Source organism: Aspergillus stella-maris (genome assembly GCF_047715825.1).
Source record: "Aspergillus stella-maris strain CBS 113639 unplaced genomic scaffold BDV14scaffold_33, whole genome shotgun sequence".
NCBI classification, from domain to species: domain Eukaryota; kingdom Fungi; phylum Ascomycota; class Eurotiomycetes; order Eurotiales; family Aspergillaceae; genus Aspergillus; species Aspergillus stella-maris.
The window spans coordinates 263,598-280,040 of record NW_027396827.1 but is presented as its reverse complement, the minus strand read 5'-3'; the positions used below and the strand labels follow the sequence as shown (position 1 = coordinate 280,040).

The 16,443-nt window shown below is 50.6% G+C and overlaps 9 protein-coding genes across 9 annotated transcripts; 4 read left to right on the top strand and 5 right to left on the bottom strand.

The window, feature by feature from the left end:
* Positions 1–78: 78 nt before the first annotated feature.
* BDV14DRAFT_175021 (glycoside hydrolase family 18 protein) lies at positions 79–2,652 on the top strand. The gene is made up of 4 exons (XM_073768994.1): positions 79–749; positions 814–876; positions 936–1,077; positions 1,129–2,652. Exons 1-4 carry the CDS (start codon positions 641–643, stop codon positions 2,222–2,224), a joined length of 1,410 nt encoding a protein of 469 aa, XP_073627403.1. The 5' UTR covers positions 79–640; the 3' UTR covers positions 2,225–2,652.
* Positions 2,497–4,519, top strand: BDV14DRAFT_77521 (NAD(P)/FAD-dependent oxidoreductase). The gene is made up of 3 exons (XM_073777492.1): positions 2,497–2,994; positions 3,064–3,876; positions 3,947–4,519. The coding sequence occupies exons 1-3, from the start codon at positions 2,769–2,771 to the stop codon at positions 4,078–4,080; spliced, it is 1,173 nt and encodes a 390-aa protein (XP_073627402.1). The 5' UTR covers positions 2,497–2,768; the 3' UTR covers positions 4,081–4,519.
* Positions 4,356–7,748, bottom strand: BDV14DRAFT_209372 (putative plasma membrane H(+)ATPase; the record flags this gene model as incomplete). The annotated part of the gene is made up of 4 exons (XM_073775628.1): positions 4,356–6,068; positions 6,106–6,774; positions 6,824–7,047; positions 7,094–7,748. 4 exons carry the CDS (start codon positions 7,746–7,748, stop codon positions 4,356–4,358), a joined length of 3,261 nt encoding a protein of 1,086 aa, XP_073627401.1.
* Positions 7,749–8,306: 558 nt separating this feature from the next.
* BDV14DRAFT_209371 (kinase-like domain-containing protein) lies at positions 8,307–9,514 on the top strand (the record flags this gene model as incomplete). The annotated part of the gene is made up of 4 exons (XM_073775627.1): positions 8,307–8,325; positions 8,663–8,703; positions 8,744–9,384; positions 9,421–9,514. The coding sequence occupies 4 exons, from the start codon at positions 8,307–8,309 to the stop codon at positions 9,512–9,514; spliced, it is 795 nt and encodes a 264-aa protein (XP_073627400.1).
* Positions 9,515–9,574: 60 nt separating this feature from the next.
* BDV14DRAFT_77506 (F-box protein) lies at positions 9,575–10,676 on the bottom strand. The gene has a single exon (XM_073777491.1). The coding sequence runs from the start codon at positions 10,579–10,581 to the stop codon at positions 9,631–9,633; it is 951 nt and encodes a 316-aa protein (XP_073627399.1). The 5' UTR covers positions 10,582–10,676; the 3' UTR covers positions 9,575–9,630.
* BDV14DRAFT_77505 (uncharacterized protein) lies at positions 10,677–12,281 on the bottom strand. The gene is made up of 2 exons (XM_073777490.1): positions 11,873–12,281; positions 10,677–11,805 (listed from the first exon to the last, which is right to left on the bottom strand). Exons 1-2 carry the CDS (start codon positions 12,072–12,074, stop codon positions 10,772–10,774), a joined length of 1,236 nt encoding a protein of 411 aa, XP_073627398.1. The 5' UTR covers positions 12,075–12,281; the 3' UTR covers positions 10,677–10,771.
* A 636-nt stretch (positions 12,282–12,917) lies between these two features.
* On the top strand, positions 12,918–13,599 carry BDV14DRAFT_200958 (antibiotic biosynthesis monooxygenase family protein; the record flags this gene model as incomplete). The annotated part of the gene is made up of 2 exons (XM_073773625.1): positions 12,918–13,083; positions 13,145–13,599. The coding sequence occupies 2 exons, from the start codon at positions 12,918–12,920 to the stop codon at positions 13,597–13,599; spliced, it is 621 nt and encodes a 206-aa protein (XP_073627397.1).
* Positions 13,600–13,675: 76 nt separating this feature from the next.
* BDV14DRAFT_77491 (uncharacterized protein) lies at positions 13,676–14,977 on the bottom strand. The gene is made up of 2 exons (XM_073777489.1): positions 14,807–14,977; positions 13,676–14,711 (listed from the first exon to the last, which is right to left on the bottom strand). The coding sequence occupies exons 1-2, from the start codon at positions 14,844–14,846 to the stop codon at positions 13,780–13,782; spliced, it is 972 nt and encodes a 323-aa protein (XP_073627396.1). The 5' UTR covers positions 14,847–14,977; the 3' UTR covers positions 13,676–13,779.
* On the bottom strand, positions 14,913–16,391 carry BDV14DRAFT_175014 (PQ-loop repeat-containing protein). Its single transcript, XM_073768993.1, has 4 exons — positions 16,043–16,391; positions 15,850–15,969; positions 15,590–15,802; positions 14,913–15,533 (listed from the first exon to the last, which is right to left on the bottom strand). The coding sequence occupies exons 1-4, from the start codon at positions 16,084–16,086 to the stop codon at positions 15,110–15,112; spliced, it is 801 nt and encodes a 266-aa protein (XP_073627395.1). The 5' UTR covers positions 16,087–16,391; the 3' UTR covers positions 14,913–15,109.
* Between the last annotated feature and the right edge of the window lie 52 nt (positions 16,392–16,443).

Below are 16,443 nucleotides of genomic sequence, written 5' to 3'. Positions count from 1 at the left end.
TCGGTTGGCCTGTGGTCAGCTGCTCTGACGATATATAATTCACTCTCCGGATCACACAATCCATTTTCTTTCCCAACACTCACTCACCAAACCGTACCACCTCCCATCCCTCAATCAAAGAAAATCCAGCATGCCGTAAACATTCCATGCAATGGCCAGTCCATGGGACGATGGGATCTGCCAAGGAGAGGGATAAGTTTACTCGGGTACCTGGCATTCTGGAATGTACAACGCCCAATGAAATCTCCCACGGCTGAGACTCATGAACTCCCAACATTACTGAATTTACTGCTAGCATTTACTTGAAAGGACTGGGAGGAAACATAAGCGAACCCCATCAAACTCACTGACAGGCTGACAGCTCCCTGCCCTCTGCAAGAATGCTCCAGATCATCCAACCCCCGCAAGAATGACAGACGTCCAAACAGACAAAAACAAAACAAGCCCAACAATGTCTCTCCGGTATGCTAGCCAGAATGACTGGCTTAAAGACGGAGAATGGCACCGTGGTGGTTCGGACTTTTGTTTTGTTCTGCTCTTTCTCGGTCTCGGTCTCGTCGGCTCGGTATAGGTAAGTAAGTCGGTTTGAAGGGGTGTCCTGTCTTGTGCCGTCAAGGGTCTGAAAGGTCAAGAGTACATAATGGGGTTTGCTCGGAAGGCTTTGGGCCTTCTGGCTGGTCTGTCTGTATTCGGGACTGTACATGCTGGATTGGACTTGAAGTCGAATTCGACGGTTGTCGTGTACTGGGGTGAGTATATCTGGCGAAACACCGGAGATTAACTTGTTAAGAATAGCAAACTAACTTTTTCCAGGACAAAACTCGTTCAACGGTGCCGGTGACCTGGCACAGCAGCGGCTAGGGTATTACTGTGATGGTAAATATACTCGTGTTTATTGTTCAAAACGATCTGGATTGAGACTCATGGGAATATAGATACCAACATTGATGTCATTGTCCTTGCCTTCCTGATGACGATCAATGGACAAGGAGGTGCGCCAGAAGTTGACTTTTCTACCGCGTCTGAGGATTGCGAGGTCTTTCCTGGGACCAACCTAAAGAACTGTCCTCAGATTGGGTACGTTACCCTTGAAATGCTCTAGACTAAACTTGTATCTAACTTTTACAGTGAGGACATTACCACTTGTCAATCTAAAGGCAAGACGATTCTTCTATCTATTGGTGGCGCAACATACAGCGAAGGCGGCTTCGCCTCTACATCCGCCGCTGACGCCGGCGCCGAGCTCATTTGGAAAATCTTTGGTCCAGACAGCGGCGACAGCAAGATACACCGACCCTTTGGCAAAGCGGTCATCGACGGCTTCGACTTTGACTTTGAAGCAGCCGTGACAAACACAGGCGAATTCGCGACGCAGCTCCGCACCCTTGCAGACAGCGACACAAGCAAGAAATACTTCCTCACGGCCGCGCCGCAGTGTCCCTTCCCCGACGCAGCAGACAAGGACATCCTCAATACAAACAGCTCAGCAGCCATTGACGCAGTATTTGTTCAATTCTATAACAACTTCTGCGGGGTCAATGCGTTCACGCCCGCTCGCACGGTCAAGACGGGCCGCGTCGCGGCACAGAGCAACTTCAACTTCGACACCTGGAACAAGTGGGCCCTCACGGAAAGCAAGAACAAGAATGTGCGCGTGTTCCTCGGGGTTCCTGCGAACACGGGCGCCGCGAGCTCTGGGTACCTACCGGCTAGTAGCCTGGAGCCCGTGATTGCGTACAGCAAGGGCTTTGAGAGTTTCGGCGGCGTCATGATGTGGGATGTGACGCAGGCGTACGGGAACAAGGGCTTCCTCGACGGCGTGCACAGTGCGCTTGGCAAGGGCGCATCGCAGCACTCGCTTGCAGACGAAGAGGGGCCATTGCCTTATTCCTCGCCTGTGGCGAAACCTACGCAGCTGGAGGAAGATGAGCAGCAGCCTGCAGCAAGCCCTACTTCCCCGCCTGCATTGAACTCCCCGCAGCAGCAAGCTCAATTGCAAGAACAGGGCCAGTTAGATTCTGCAGCACCTATACCATCTGCAGAGCCAGGAACTCAAAATCAAGCCAGTGAGGTCACGCCGCATGGGACGACTCCGCCAGTCGAAGTCGACAGCATGGGAGAGCAGCCGCAGAACCAAGATCAGGCCGACGATCAGGATCGGCCCATGAACCTTCTTCCTTCGCTTTTGGATTTGGACGACGATCTCGACTGGGTCCAGATTTGATCGGCGGTGTTGGCTGGGCAGCTTCCCGATTTCCTGTCAGCTTCAGCCTTCACCTCTTTCCTTTCGACTTTTTCTATTTTCTCTTTTCATTCTACTTACATTTAAATTTCGGGTACATATCATAATACATTTTGGCTTCTGGACCTGGCATATTGCAGCACGCAAGGGATCATACTCCATGACTCATCACTCGAATTGAACCACATTGTTCCCCCAAAGGACGTCGCACAGCCAAGCATACATTGCGGATGAGATCGTCATGCCACATGAACTATTGCGACGATCATCGTCATGACCCCATCCTGCAGCTTCTCGGCCGTGGCTGGCTGGGTTGGTCTCTCTGAAAGTCCAGCTCGGCAGTCTTGGAAGGAGGCCAGGGGCCTTGTCTACCTCCGGGTGCTCTCCGAACTTTGTCTTCTGTATAGGCCTATAAATAATGCCCCTCCTACCCTGCCCAACTTTATTCTCTGTAGAGGACCAGCCAGTCTCAGTCTGAGTCGAGTAGTAGAGCCAGTGCCCGGCCCGCCCCCTTTACATAGTCAGGATGCTCCTCTCCACCCTTTTCTCCATCTCTCTTGCCCTCGCTGGCACAGTCTCGGCCGCTACAGTCCCCGAAACAGACTACGACTTCATTGTCGTCGGCGGCGGTCCAGCCGGTCTCTCCGTGCTAAGCGGTCTCTCGCGCGTACGTCGCAAGACAGCCCTCTTTGACTCGCATCACTACCGCAATGATCCTACACGGGAGATGCACGATGTCATTGGCAATGATGGTACGACCACCCCTCCAAAACCAACTGACCCCTCTATAGAAACAAGACGAAGGTGCTAATAAAGAACAGGAACACCACCCGCCGACTTCCGTGCCGCAGCCCGCGAACAAATCTCGAACTATGACACGGCCACATTCATCGACCGCGCCGTAACAGAGATCACACCCCTCGACACAGACGACAACAACACCACATACACCTCCTTCGAAGTCCGCGACGCCAATGGCACAACATACACATCGCGCAAGGTCGTTCTCGCCACGGGCCTAATCGATGTCCTCCCCGCCACCCCAGGTCTCCGCGAAGCATTCGGCAAGGGCGTCTTCTGGTGTCCCTGGTGCGACGGGTACGAGCACCGCGACCAACCGTTCGGAATTCTAGGAACACTCCCGCACATTATCTCGAGCGTTGTTGAAATCGCGACGTTGAACAACGACATTATTGCATTCGTGAACGGGTCTTATACAGATGACTACGTCAACACATTGGAAGAAAGCTATCCAGACTGGGAAGCTCAAATCGCGGCTTACGACGTGAAGATCGAGAACCGCACTATCGAGTCTATTGAGCGGATTCAGGACGGCGGAGAGAATACGAATGAGGCCGGTGACCAGCAACTCGATATCTTCCAGATTAACTTTACGGAGGGGGACCCTGTTATTCGCAATGCGTTGCTCACGAACTTTGATACCGCGCAGAGGTCTTCCCTTCCCACTGATCTGGGCCTCCAGATGGTTAGTGGTAAGATCGATGTTACGTCTTACACCGGGATGAGGACGAGTCTTGCGGGTGTCTTTGCTGTCGGTGATGCGAACAGTGATGGGAGCACGAACGTACCTCATGCTATGTTTAGTGGGAAGAGGGCGGCTGTTTATGGGCATGGTATGTTCTCCTTCCGATTTTTTATAATGCTTACTATTGGAAGGAGGATTGTGCTAACTGTTGGCTGCAGTCGAAGCGGCTCGTGAGGAGATGGCTGCTGCTATTTCTAAGCGCTCGCTGTCTACTCGTGCTCTTACCAAGGAGGCTGAGCGTGCTATTATGAGCGATGATCTCGAGAAGATCTGGGAGAAGGTCAAGGCTTAATTGCCTCGATTGATCTTGAGCATCAATTGGAAAGCTGGCTAATGGAGTGGAAGAATGGAGAAAAATTATAACTACTAATATTTTTACGACATACGCGTTGAAGTCTTCATAGCCAACGTTGTTATGATACAAACAATCAATTAAATAACCTATGTAAACAAATTTATACCACTCACATTAAGCCAACCGATAGCTGGACGGTAGGCGTCCATATTAGTTCATAGCTTTTTCACCTGACAGCAAACAAAAGGAGTATACAGCAATAAGGAGCAAGCCTACTCAACATCCTCCTCTTCCTTACTAGTAGCCAAGAAGAACCGCCCAACAGGCTTTCCAGGTTGATCATACTCGATCGTCAGCCTAGACAGGTGTCCCAGCAGGTTCTCGATCTTCAAATCTCCCTTGTCCCGCTGAGACCGACCCAAGTTATCAAGCCACTTGAACTTGTTCAGCGAGAAGTATACCAGGGCAATCACAATCTCCACGCCGAGTGAGTAGCCCCAGACACGGACAACAGTGACGATATCCGTCCAACCGTTCGTGGTTTCGACAAAGGACGTTGCTGGGTTGGTGGGCATTGTCTCGTTACTGAACCAACCGAAGAGACAGAAGATTGTTGCCAGAATATCCACGCCTAGGATGGCTGTGACGAGGTGGATGGACGGCCAGGTGTCGATGCCGCGCGTGACGAAGATGAGCCAGTTCTCTGTAAGTGCTACCTCCAAAAATAGGACTTCTTGAATAGAACCCCAGTTTTGAACAATACCACCAGACGGTAAGAACATTGTGCCGCGGATAACCCACGTGCCTAGTGCAAGCAGGATACCAAGGAGGACCGAAATGAACCAAATCTTTGGGAGCTGCCACTGCACAGGACGTAGTTCAAAGGATGCATTGTCGTATGCGACTGCGACTGTTGCAAGATCGGCGAAAAGGGCAAGGAAAACAATGAGCTCGACACGGATACTTTCATTGATGATAATCATTGAAGTCACCAAGTAGATCTCCAGGTGCAGACATAGCGCAATGCGGTATTGGATGTATGCTTTCATCCGCTGGAAGATCTGTCGTGCCATCTTAATCGAGTCAATGATTGTTGACAATCCGGGCTCTAAGAAGACAATATCCGCTGCCGATTGGGCCGCCTCTGAAGCTCCTTCCACTGCAATGCCGCAATCTGCCTTCTTCAATGATGGTGCGTCATTGACACCATCACCGGTCATTGCTGTGAGATGGCCTCGTTCTTGCAACATTTGCACAACCTGATATTTGTGTTCCGGAAAGACCTCTGCAAACCCATCTGCTTTTTCGACCAGATCACCGGCCATAACTCCACTCAATCCGCCATGGATCAGCTTATCTGAATTGTAAACCTTTGTCCCCAATGCAAGCATTTTGCAAGTCTCCTTTGCAATCGCCAGTGCGTCACCAGTAAGCATCTTTACGCTGATCCCCAGGTTCTGCGATTCACGAATTGTATGCGCTGTATCTTCTCGAGGAGGATCAAACATAGGCAGCATACCCAAGAGCGTCCACCCCTCGCCTTCACGCTTAACGGCAACACCTAGGGACCGGAAGCCACGGTGTGCAAACTCTTGTGCAGTTTCTTTGTAGAGCTTGGCTGTCTGTTCGTCGCATTCGGAGATCTGAAGGACTGCTTTGGGCGCACCCTTGGTACATGTGTATTTGACACCATCGCAGCTAACCTCTGCCACAATGCGTTTGGAAACTGGATCAAAAGGCGTGAACTTTTCAGTGATCCAGCCTCTTCGCAGAATCTCACGTGCCCCTGGGTACCCCCTGAGCGTGAGAAGGGTGACTTTATCAATAGGGTCAAGCGAGTCAATATTATGCGAGGATGCGAGGGCCGCGACGGCGAATAGCCAGTCAATGTCGGTGCCTTCTGCGACATATGGATTGCGAATACTTAGTTTGTTCGCAGTCAATGTTCCGGTTTTGTCGGAACACAGGATATCAACACCCTTATACTGTTAGCTGATTCTGAAGAGGAGTTAGGGGACATACAGCAAGTGATTCAATGGCAGTCAGCTTCTGCACAATAGCTTTCTTCTTTGCAAGGTATGCTGCGCCTACAGCCATTGTTGTTGTTGTCACGACGGGTAAACCCACAGGAACGCCAATAATCAACAAAGATAGAGTGTAGTGGAGTAAGGTTTGCTGGCGAGGGGAAGCAATTGGGAGATGACGGAAGAAACCACCAATCCATGCGGCAAGAATCCAGGCCATAACAAGAATCAAAAGCGACGTGCCGATGCTATCCATGACAATCTCAAAATGACCTGCGCCAGTGGCCGATTGGACCATGGTGGCCGTGCGTCCCACAAACGAGGTCTTTGCGGGAGTTTGAACTATGGCATAGGCCTTGCCACGTTTGCAGCCGGTCGTGTAGAATATCATTCCGCCCATATATCTATCCACTGCGAGCGATTCTCCTGTAATAGCCGAATGATCACAAGCCAGGATAGGGTATCCGCGCTTCCTAGCTTTTTTTTGGTGCTCGTCGTCATCTTTCTCTTTGTCTTTATCTTCATCCTCCATATCAGACTCAGAAGTGCTGCTAAGATCGCCATGCTGGAGGTGCTCTTTATATTCCTCGAAGCCAGTGTCGGGGTCCTTGTAATCACAAACGACTTTCGAATCACCCGGCACAACCTGACCGTCTGCAACAATAATCTGCTAATCTTAGTATTGCAGTGCAATGATGGGTTGCTGCATCACATACCACGTCTCCCGGCACAAGTTCACGTGCCAACACCTCCTGCTCTTCTCCATCACGAACCACAGTAGCTCTCAACGCAATGTCTCCTTTGAGACTGGCAACGACGTCCGCGGCTTGCTTCTCCTGATACCAACCGACAGCCGCGTTAAGACACAGAATGCCAATGATGACACCAAAGTCAATCCAGTCTTCCAAACCCGCGGCAAGAAGAACAGCGAGCTCCATCACTAAATTGGTTAGAAATAACCAGCAATAACGGAGCTTGTAACGCACCATATAGAATCGGGCCCCGGAAATAAGACAGCACCTGTGCTATAGGGTTCACCTTTTCCGACACCAGCTCGTTCCATCCAGAACGCCGCCTCCGCTCAGTGACCTGCCCACTAGACAAGCCCTGATGAATGTCCGTAAGAAGCCAGTCATCCGGGTATTTTCCAGGTTCCTCATCTGTACTTTTCAGACGAAGTCTACGTTTTTTCCACGGTGCATACCACACCCGCTTTTCCTCAAACGGCCCTTCGTCCTCTTCTTCGCCTCGGTCACGAAAGGTTGAGATGTACTTGACGAGTTTGCCATATTCGTCGAGGTTCGAGTAATCTTCGGTCTTAGCAGAAGATCGTGATACACGTCGTGAGCCGCGTCTGTCGGTCACGGATGTTCGAGCCGTGTCTTCCGCTACTATCTCTATAGTTTTCTCTCCGCTCGGTCCTTCGCTTGAGTTGTCGCTGCCTTTAGCTGTAGAGCCTTTTCCTGGGTTTGATGAGCTGCCCTCTCCGTTTCCTTTCTCACCCTTATCACCTTTATCTCCCTTTTCACCCTTGTCACCTTTATCCCCCTTGTCGCCCTTATCGCCTTTATCACCTTTTGGTCCCTTGGCAGCCGACCCTCCTCCCTTCTTCGAATTGCCAGAGGCACCAATGTCAGACATCTTGGCGAGGGCTCGTTCAAGAGATTGAGGAGTTGCTGGAGGTAGACGTATGCACAGTAGCAACCCGCAAAGTCACCCCGACGTGGGAGGAAAGATGACGGAGGCTGCTCGCGGAGGGGGTGCTCACATTCGCTGGAGCCGGACCACTTCTCCGCGCATTTTTTGCGTGACGTCTTAGCCTAGATAGAGTTTTGTAAGGAACGTATGATGCTTATGGTGTTTGGGTGCTTAGTACTGTGGCGGATTGGAGTCGCCTGTAGCATTTACCCCAGAGCGTGAGCAATTACTGTTGCAGCCATACTTGGAGGGCACAACAAAATGATATCCGCTGTAAGACATCTTGACGTCTGAGACTCCAGCTCGCATAGTCGGAGTAGCTGTCAAGAAAGACTATGATCTGATCGATTGGAAGTGTTGGCCCATTGAGAGCTCACTACCTCATCACGGATAGGGTCAAAGTAAAGGAAGAGCAGTGTCATGACCATGGGACATCCATATTGGTTGGATAGGAACAGTGCGGAAACCGAAACTGCTTGATGTTGTTGATTGCAACCTGTCATGGTCAACAAAGGCAGTGGTATGGAAATCCCTCCCGGTGGTTCCGGCGGCACCGGCCAAATGTGACCTTGTCTTCAGGCGAGAATATCGCGGGATAGCGGGTTGCTCGACGACTGGGCTCATATCATCAGAGCTGTGTTCCATGGTTGCTGAAAGGAAAAACCACCGAAAAGAACTCCAGGATTTTGCTCGCCTCATAGACTACAGCTCCTTCCCTCTTCTCGACGACACCGTGACAGAGCTGGTACTGGAACAAACTGCCAATAGAAAGACATGGGGATCTCAACCTTTATCACTTCTGATTCAAGATATAACAGAAGAGCACCATCTAGCTGGCAACTCCTATATTCCAATAGCCGAGACTCTCTACTGGACCATCCAAGAAGATAAATCAAGGGTTACCTACCCCCTCTGCACCCGACTTCCCCACCTTCAAGCACTTCACCGAAGACCAATTCTCAAGCAAGGCCCCTATCACAAGCAACGTCTTCAAAGTCCTTGACACAAGCCAAAAGCCACACATACTGAAAAGTATAATCAGACCTCTCTACCACCCACAGGACACAGAGGTCATCTGCCAGGAACTCAAAAACCTAAAGACATTCCAAGGTGCCCCAGGAATCGTCCAGGCAGCTGGCATCTTGGTCTCCATTTGTCCATACCTTACATCGACATCAAATTTCCATCTAAAAGACCGAGACAAACACCTGGTGATAACTGAAATAGTCCTAAGCTTCTACCCCGGAGGCTCCTTAGACACCGTCTTCGATAAACTCCATGTCCATAAATACCCCTGGAGAAAATGGCCCCTCCAACTCCTAAATGCCCTATCAACTCTCCACGGCGCAGGGATATACCACCTCGACATAAAACCATCCAATATCGTTCTCGACGAAGACGAAAACGTAATAATCATCGATATAAGCGGGATTGGAGGAATGACATATAAGTGGCGCGCTCCTGAGACAAGGGGTGAGAATGAGACAAGGTTACCACATGACTTTCCTGATGAGGTGAAGAGGGGGAGTGATATTTGGGCTGTTGGGAGGGTTTTATCAGTGATTGTTGGACGATTAGAGTTAGAAGGGCTAGTGGTTAGTGATGGTTTTGTTAGGAGATTGAAGTTTATTGCGGGTTGTTCGATGGTTGAGAATGTGCATTCCCGTATGGGCGTTTCTGAAGCTATATTGGAGTTGAAGCGCCCATAGGTACGATTATTACAATAGAGAGATAAGTCAATACTTGATTAGCATCTTGAAAAAAATTCAGTCTTGGATTAGAATAAATAACGCATAATCGACCGGAGCCCAAAACTCCGCCACCATCAATGCTGACAATCAAATTTCGCAAGATACGAATAAACAGTCTTCCCAGTAGCCTGCTGCAGCCAGCGCTCGAGCTCCGAGGTCTCGTCGGCCGGGGTATTCAACACCTTCCCACCTTGTCCATCTCCATCTCCATCTTCCTCCCCTTCTCTTCTTTTCCCACGCACCATCCGTTTCGTGTCCCAACCGCCCTTACATTCAACCCCCTCGCACCAGAAATTCAAATCAATCTGCTGCTTCTTTACCTCAGGAGAAAGCAAATCCGATTCAGCCTTCGCACATCGCTGGAGATAGTCGACTTCGTTGCCTCTCCAAGTCGGTCTTTTGTTCCGGGACGTCTGCAAGACACCCCCGAGCAGATGCTGTGCATGTATTTTATCCAGATCGCTGTGAAATTGGCCGAGGCTGTAATGGTTCTGGGCATGACTCTGCCCATCATGCCCACTTTTTGAATCATCCTCGCGATGCTTGAGGTCTAGCTTTAAGCAAGTAGCTCGCAACTGCATTTTCGAGTTCCTGTTTGGACCGCGCGGTTCTGCTTCCATGATCCTGATATACTTCCAAGGAGGCTGGGTAACGAGCATCCGGCGCCAACTTGCTTCTTCTCTTTGCCATGCATCAGTTGGTTTGGTGAACTCCAAGCCTGGAAGTGGCTGGTAATTCTTGATGGCGTACGGCTGGCAGGGGATGAGCGGGTTGAGCTTTGGCTTATGTCTTCTTTGTCCGTGTTCTGTATTCCAGGGGATAGGTCTCATGAATACCGTCTCCTGAAGTTTTCTTGAGGCGAGTACGAACTCTTTCCAGAAACGACAGACGCGTTGACAGGTTAGTATGGTGCGGAAGTCTGTTTGCAAGAATACTATTTGGAGGAGCTCTGGGGTGAAGAAAAGACGACTGGGGTCTCGTGCGTGGACGAAGTCGCTCCCTTGGATGATATCAGTGTTATCCATTCTGCTTTGTATTGATGTTGTTTCTGTTCGACGCTTTTCAATCCAGGTTTCTGGTGAAGTTGCTTTCCCAAAGGAGATTTAAAAATCAGTGGCTTTGGTGGGAGCATTGCTTAAAAATAGGGTTGTCGGAGGTACGTTCCATGAAAGCATGGTTGACCAGCGACAGACAGAAACCCTAGTCTTGATAACTTCAGGCATCATCAGTATCTAGAACGCCCAAAGACGCATTGTAAGAAGGCAAGGCATCTGGGTCCCGTTCAGCAGCAATCAACATAGACGCTTTCAACTTCCACGGCTCTGTTATTCCCTTGACCGAAATCTGCAGGGCAAGCGTGTACACTCGAGACATTAAGCAGGAGTGAAATGTCGGGATAAAGCTCACGTCCTTGGGCAGTGTCACGGGTACGAGCAAAGTCGATGTAAACTTGCCCGTTTCTTCCTGTGACCAGGAGAGGCGCGGAATAGCGGGGATTGAAAGGGACACTTCCACGTCGCGGAAGTTTATGGGACGTTTGAAGAAATCTCTTCTCTTGGGCGGGGGATATGACAGGGAGGCATCTGGGGTTGTCGTGTAGATGGTTGTTGCTATGATTTGGGCGCGCAGGGACTTGATCTGTGGTGGTGTGGAGGACCCTGAGTAGACCAACAGAAGTCGCACGGCCTTGCTGATTAGACGTATTGGATCCCGGAGGGGGAGGTAAAAGCAGGAGGGCTGTTCCAGGGTTGCAGACAGGCGAGCACCGTCGTGGATGAATCGTTCTTGAGTGAGACTGGATTCATCGCTGGATTCTGGTAGTGGAAGCGGCACGTCACCAATAGCAGGCTTGATTCGGATTTTGAGTCTCCTTTGCATTATGGTCTCCTGAACACCAGAGATCGAGTTTGGTCGTTCGAGCTTGACATCGATGGAATAGATGACTTTGCACGTTTCAGGCGCAGAGTCATCCCGCAACTTGCCGCCGAAACCGGCTATACTTTGGTCACCGCAGCTAGGCGGCATATGAAGGTGAGCGGCTTTCACCCAAGGGTCGGCATGATGGCAGGCAGATGGGGTAAGATAATCAGGAACCACAAAGCTGAATGGAATTTCATGTCTAATGCCCTTCTTGAAGACCTTAGAATTTGGGAGAGCCGCCTCAATCTCACGAGCAGAGTGTTTCAGTCGAAGAAACTCGTGATGCGCCATATTTGGTGTATCACTAGGAATGTTTGTGCTTTGTTCGCCTGTACCTCTGTTTAGTTGATGTAACAGTTTGGACAAGGTTGGGTGGACTATGGAATCGAGACATACCGACAAAGCAGATATGCATGTTATCAAAAGGTAGATGATTCTCCGAGACAACAACGACAGTCCCTTCAATTCTCTCAGATGTTGCAAAGGACGAAACAAAGGGCTGGTTGGAGGTTTGGCTGCCCAGGCGTATGTCCAGCGACAGCGTGTTGCTGCAGTCAATTGATCGCCACATGTTGGCGGTTTCAGTTGACCTGAACATGGTGGATCAAGACCAGCGTCCTGGTGTGAACAACGTTGCCGTCAGGTACTTGCAGAATGGTCTGGATTCCAAATTCTTCAGCAAGGGGAGCAGTTTATAAGTATGTTGATAAAAAGCTTGGTGTCTCTGCAGGATTCGTCGTGATGACTCATGCGATATCGGAGAGTCGCAGGTTGGCCACTTCGAAGGCCACTAGCTATACGAGGCTTACGACCTCAGCTAGCGCTCTTGACAGTGAAAACTAACCAGAGAAGATTGCGATAGTGTTGTGGCTTTTTTCTGCATCTGAGGCCAATCATGTGTGAGAATGAAATAGCGCAGCCACTGGTCTTGGTGCAGCTGTCAGCGGCTAGCCCACGTGGAACGGAACGTTATGCAGGATGCACATCCAGGAATACAACTCGGAGCATATAACCTGGGCATTGCAGAAGCTCAAAGTCAGTGCTCAATGGCAATCAGTTTCTTGAAATGAGGAAAGAGCTTTTGTGCTGACTTCATAAGAGAAGGTGCTATGGACCTGCTACACACTAACCCTAGAAAGTGACATTCTGCGCTGTCCGTACCCTACGAACTCTACCAGAGCAACCTCTGGCCTCAACTTGCGAGTTAAAAAAACAATACCCTCCGAAAAAGATAACTCCTTCTCTCCCAGAGTCAAAGTCTTCTACCCAAAGTCCCTAAGCCATTAACTACCTATATGAACAGACCCACCAGTCGTTCAGCCCCGAGGACTAGAACTTGTCAACTCCAAGCAGCCCCGCACCCTATCGATAGCAATCAATATCCCACCCCTCACCAACCCTGCAAGTAATCCTAACACTCAGTATATCAAACGCCATCAACATGCCCCGCATAGTAACCGAAATCGCTAATGTGTCATTCACCCCCGACGCAAGCATTGACGAGACCCTCTCGCAAGCTGTCGCAATAATCTCCCGCCAACCGGGGCTCCGCAGTCTCAAATGGGGCCGCTGGGAGGAGGATCCAAGTAGGGTGCAGCTGATGCATAGTGAGCTCTCCCGCTTATATTACCATTTTCAATATGTGATTAGAGCTAACAAAAGGATTAGTCTGGGAAGACATTTCAGCCCACACAGATTTCATGCAAAGCACCGATTACCCATCGCTCATCTCTTTGTTCGATGGAATTCTCACAGGAGAGCCAGCAATCATTCATGTTTACTTCGACGGAGATGATACGAAGATCGATAAGATTCTGGCCGATCCGTTGGTTGAACTCGCTACGCTCTTCGGCCCAAAGGATGACTTTGAGGCGGCAGTAACAAACACCCTGAATGTTGGGACTGCAAGCGAGGGGTGTCTGGACTATGTACGTGGTGAAGTAGTCGAAGAGATTGCGGCCACCGAGGATGGTGTCAAGGGAAAGGCACAGTATTTGGCTATCTCATGGACGAGTCTTGAGGATAGAGTAGCTGCGACGAAGCGTCCGGAGGTTCAGGAGAGTGGGCTTAGGGTCGTGCAGAGTATTGAGGGTCTTGAGGTGCATCATGTGAAGTTTAAGTAGTTGTACATATTCACGAGCATATTTTCGTAATACAGAAATAGGTATTTGAGCACAAACAGGTAGGAACTGCTGAGTTCTGGTATCTGAAATATTTGATTCGTGACAATATCAACTTCCCTTGATTTAACTACCTATTCAGCTTTTTGAGACTCTATCGAAACAACCCGTTGTCGATATCAATCATGACCTCTTAATCCCAATAACCCTATCAATAGCCTCACTCCTCTCAAGACCCTGATCAATAACCCCCGCAACCTTCAACACATCAACAACCTTCCCAATAACCTCGCCATCAACCCCCCTCACCCCCTCCGCAAACTTCACATCCTTAATCCACTCGCTCGCGTCCTTCTCCCCATAATTACACCCCAGCTCACCAGTCCCCAACATCTTAACCACAGCCCCAGTATCCGCATTAAACTGATTAACCCCCTCATCAAGAACCCCAAACAACTTAGCAAGCCGCTCATCCGTTTCCGGCTCAGGGAAAACCGAACTCGAAGCCGTAATCAACCAAGAAGGCCAGGGCGTGAAAATCTCGCCTATCTTCTTCAACGGCGAATCAGGCGCATGAAAGAAGGGCTTCGTAGTGAAATGCTCCCACATGAAGAACTCAGAGGTCGCTTTGCCCTCTGGCAAATTATTTCCACTCACTCCATCCCTCAACGGCCCAAACGGCCCCGTAACAACAGGCTCAAGATCACCACCCCCCTTCCCCTTCCCCTGCCACCCCTGCTCCTGCGCAAGAACAAACGACATAATATGGCTCCCGCTTCCCAAGCGACTCACGCCAACCCTCTTCCCCTCCAAATCCTTAACACCGTTCAACTCATCACGATTCCGGCCTGTAACGATTGCCCAGCGGAGCGGGGTATCGACCCAGTGGCCGACGACTTTGTACCCTCTTTCGCTCTCGGATGCAGGCGCCGTTTTGCCAGCGAGCCCGGCGACCCAGCCTTCTGTTAGACCGATTGCGATGTCGATTTCGTTGCTTCGGAGGGAGGTGATCATGTGGCCTGTGCCGGAGGGGAAGGGGGTAAGGGCGATTTTGTAGGGGAGTGCATGGATGGCTGGGGTGCGAAGGGCGAGATGCAGGGGGGCGAGGTAGTGTTCTGTTTCATTTTGTTAGTTTTCTGGGATAGAGGGATTGGGGGTGAGGAGTGGTGGTGAGCTTGAGGAGTTCGGATAGCCTTGGAGAGGCACGTACCAGGCACGTAGCCGATGCGGATTGTTTCTTGGGATGCCATTGTGGCTGATATAAAGGTTCAGGGAAGGTTCAGCGTTGTAGAAAGTTCATTAGAGGTAGTAGTAGGATCCTGATTATTATACAGAGTTCAGTTCGTCATGACCTCCGAAATTCTGGTGGGGTCAGCGCGGGGCTCCAAAGCTCCCGCCACGGATAACACGGAAGACGAATATATATAAAAGAATCAAACAACCGTCTATAATGGCTAGCCAGCCTCTACATGCCATGCTTCATGCTCAAGCTCATGCTCATGCTCATGCGTCATCATGTCATTCGAATGTCCTTTTCCTCCAACGGGATCTCATTCTCCAGGCGCTGTTGCGGGTTGAGCGGAGGGCGAGGGGCACCCTGACCGTACAACCAGAATTGCACGCCCAGATACGAGTCGCAGACGAACTGGAATAGAGCGCACAGTCTGAAAGCCCAGGGGATGGGCTGCGCGGAAGTGAAAAAGTAGCTCAGCTTTGTGACATCGCCAAGAACCCACGCCGCGACGACAGAAACACGGAATCCCTTGCACGATCGGGACTGGTGGTTCGCAATAACCTGCGGCAGAGGAAGGACGGCTTCAATTGCCAGACCCAGGTACCCCAAGAGACTGATATAGGTCGGCGAGTTCGAGATCGGTGTGAGGAAGATGTGAACGAAGGCAAGACCGCCGGTGAAGTAGGCAAGGAACGTCCAGTATCTGTAGCAAGAAAGAGACATTAGACTCAGTCAGATCGCGATTCATCAAGGACCTACGGTCTGGGACTCCTCCACTGCCAGAAATCATAGGGCCTCACAAAGCCCCTGTCATTTGCACCGCTGAACGGGATGTGCTCCACCCCGCTCTTTTGCCCAGGGGCGGGACGGTTATCCAACGCAACCTTCAGTAGTATGATTTGCACAAAGATCGTAAGGACAGCCTGCGCCAGGAGCGCAACATTGTAATAGTCGCCGAACCAGAAGAATACCCTGCGCACTGTCAGTGTGCCCCCATTTAATTCAGCGATATAGCTTACTTTAGGATCGACGCAACGAGCATAATCAGGGGGATATCGAGCGAGAAGCCAGCCGAGCTTCGATTCCGGTGGATGCTGAGGATTTGGTCCGCGTACGAGGTCACGGGGGACGTGACGATGCTATTCCAGGTGTCAGCACTGCGTGGTCATTGCGACTGACGACTGAGGCTAGAAACAAAAAAGCCGAACATACAAGACTGGCGCTCCATATTCCAGGAGCTGCGACAAGAAATACATCGTGTAGTTACCCTTGAGAGTTGTGGCTTGGTGAGGTCGGATCGGGAGCCGGGCTCAGGAGGCCGAGATGCAAGCGCGGAGATAGCGGACCGAGAGAGCACGAGGCAGGCAGGCGCGCATTGAACGTTGAATACTGACAAGACGAAGCCAATGGACCGCAGGGAAGGTGTCGAATGGTCAAATCTTCACCTCAAGCAATGAAATCGAACAGTGAAACTCTGGCGCGACTTCAGCTGGGCTGCTTTCCTTTTTTTGTTGGCTGAGTCAGCGGCAACGGGTCCGGAGATCTAAGCAAAACAAGCTTCCATTGGCCTCACTAAGGCGCGCTAGTCTGATCCCCACAAAAAAGGGTCAAAG

Excerpts from the sequence above, each read along its gene's own strand:
- BDV14DRAFT_175021 (XM_073768994.1), top strand. The coding sequence starts at position 641 with ATGGGGTTTGCTCGGAAGGCTTTGGGCCTTCTGGCTGGTCTGTCTGTA. Across the intron at positions 750-813 it reads GACGGTTGTCGTGTACTGGG|GACAAAACTCGTTCAACGGT; the intron begins GTGAGTATATCT and ends AACTTTTTCCAG. Across the intron at positions 1,078-1,128 it reads AAGAACTGTCCTCAGATTGG|TGAGGACATTACCACTTGTC; the intron begins GTACGTTACCCT and ends TAACTTTTACAG.
- BDV14DRAFT_77521 (XM_073777492.1), top strand. The coding sequence starts at position 2,769 with ATGCTCCTCTCCACCCTTTTCTCCATCTCTCTTGCCCTCGCTGGCACA. Across the intron at positions 2,995-3,063 it reads CGATGTCATTGGCAATGATG|GAACACCACCCGCCGACTTC; the intron begins GTACGACCACCC and ends AATAAAGAACAG. Across the intron at positions 3,877-3,946 it reads GGCGGCTGTTTATGGGCATG|TCGAAGCGGCTCGTGAGGAG; the intron begins GTATGTTCTCCT and ends TGTTGGCTGCAG.
- BDV14DRAFT_77506 (XM_073777491.1), bottom strand. The coding sequence starts at position 10,581 with ATGGATAACACTGATATCATCCAAGGGAGCGACTTCGTCCACGCACGA.
- BDV14DRAFT_77505 (XM_073777490.1), bottom strand. The coding sequence starts at position 12,074 with ATGTTCAGGTCAACTGAAACCGCCAACATGTGGCGATCAATTGACTGC. Across the intron at positions 11,806-11,872 it reads CATGCATATCTGCTTTGTCG|GCGAACAAAGCACAAACATT; the intron begins GTATGTCTCGAT and ends ACAGAGGTACAG.
- BDV14DRAFT_77491 (XM_073777489.1), bottom strand. The coding sequence starts at position 14,846 with ATGGCATCCCAAGAAACAATCCGCATCGGCTACGTGCCTG. Across the intron at positions 14,712-14,806 it reads CCGCATCGGCTACGTGCCTG|AACACTACCTCGCCCCCCTG; the intron begins GTACGTGCCTCT and ends AAAATGAAACAG.
- BDV14DRAFT_175014 (XM_073768993.1), bottom strand. The coding sequence starts at position 16,086 with ATGTATTTCTTGTCGCAGCTCCTGGAATATGGAGCGCCAGTCTT. Across the intron at positions 15,803-15,849 it reads CTCGTTGCGTCGATCCTAAA|GGTATTCTTCTGGTTCGGCG; the intron begins GTAAGCTATATC and ends GACAGTGCGCAG. Across the intron at positions 15,534-15,589 it reads CAGTGGAGGAGTCCCAGACC|ATACTGGACGTTCCTTGCCT; the intron begins GTAGGTCCTTGA and ends TTCTTGCTACAG.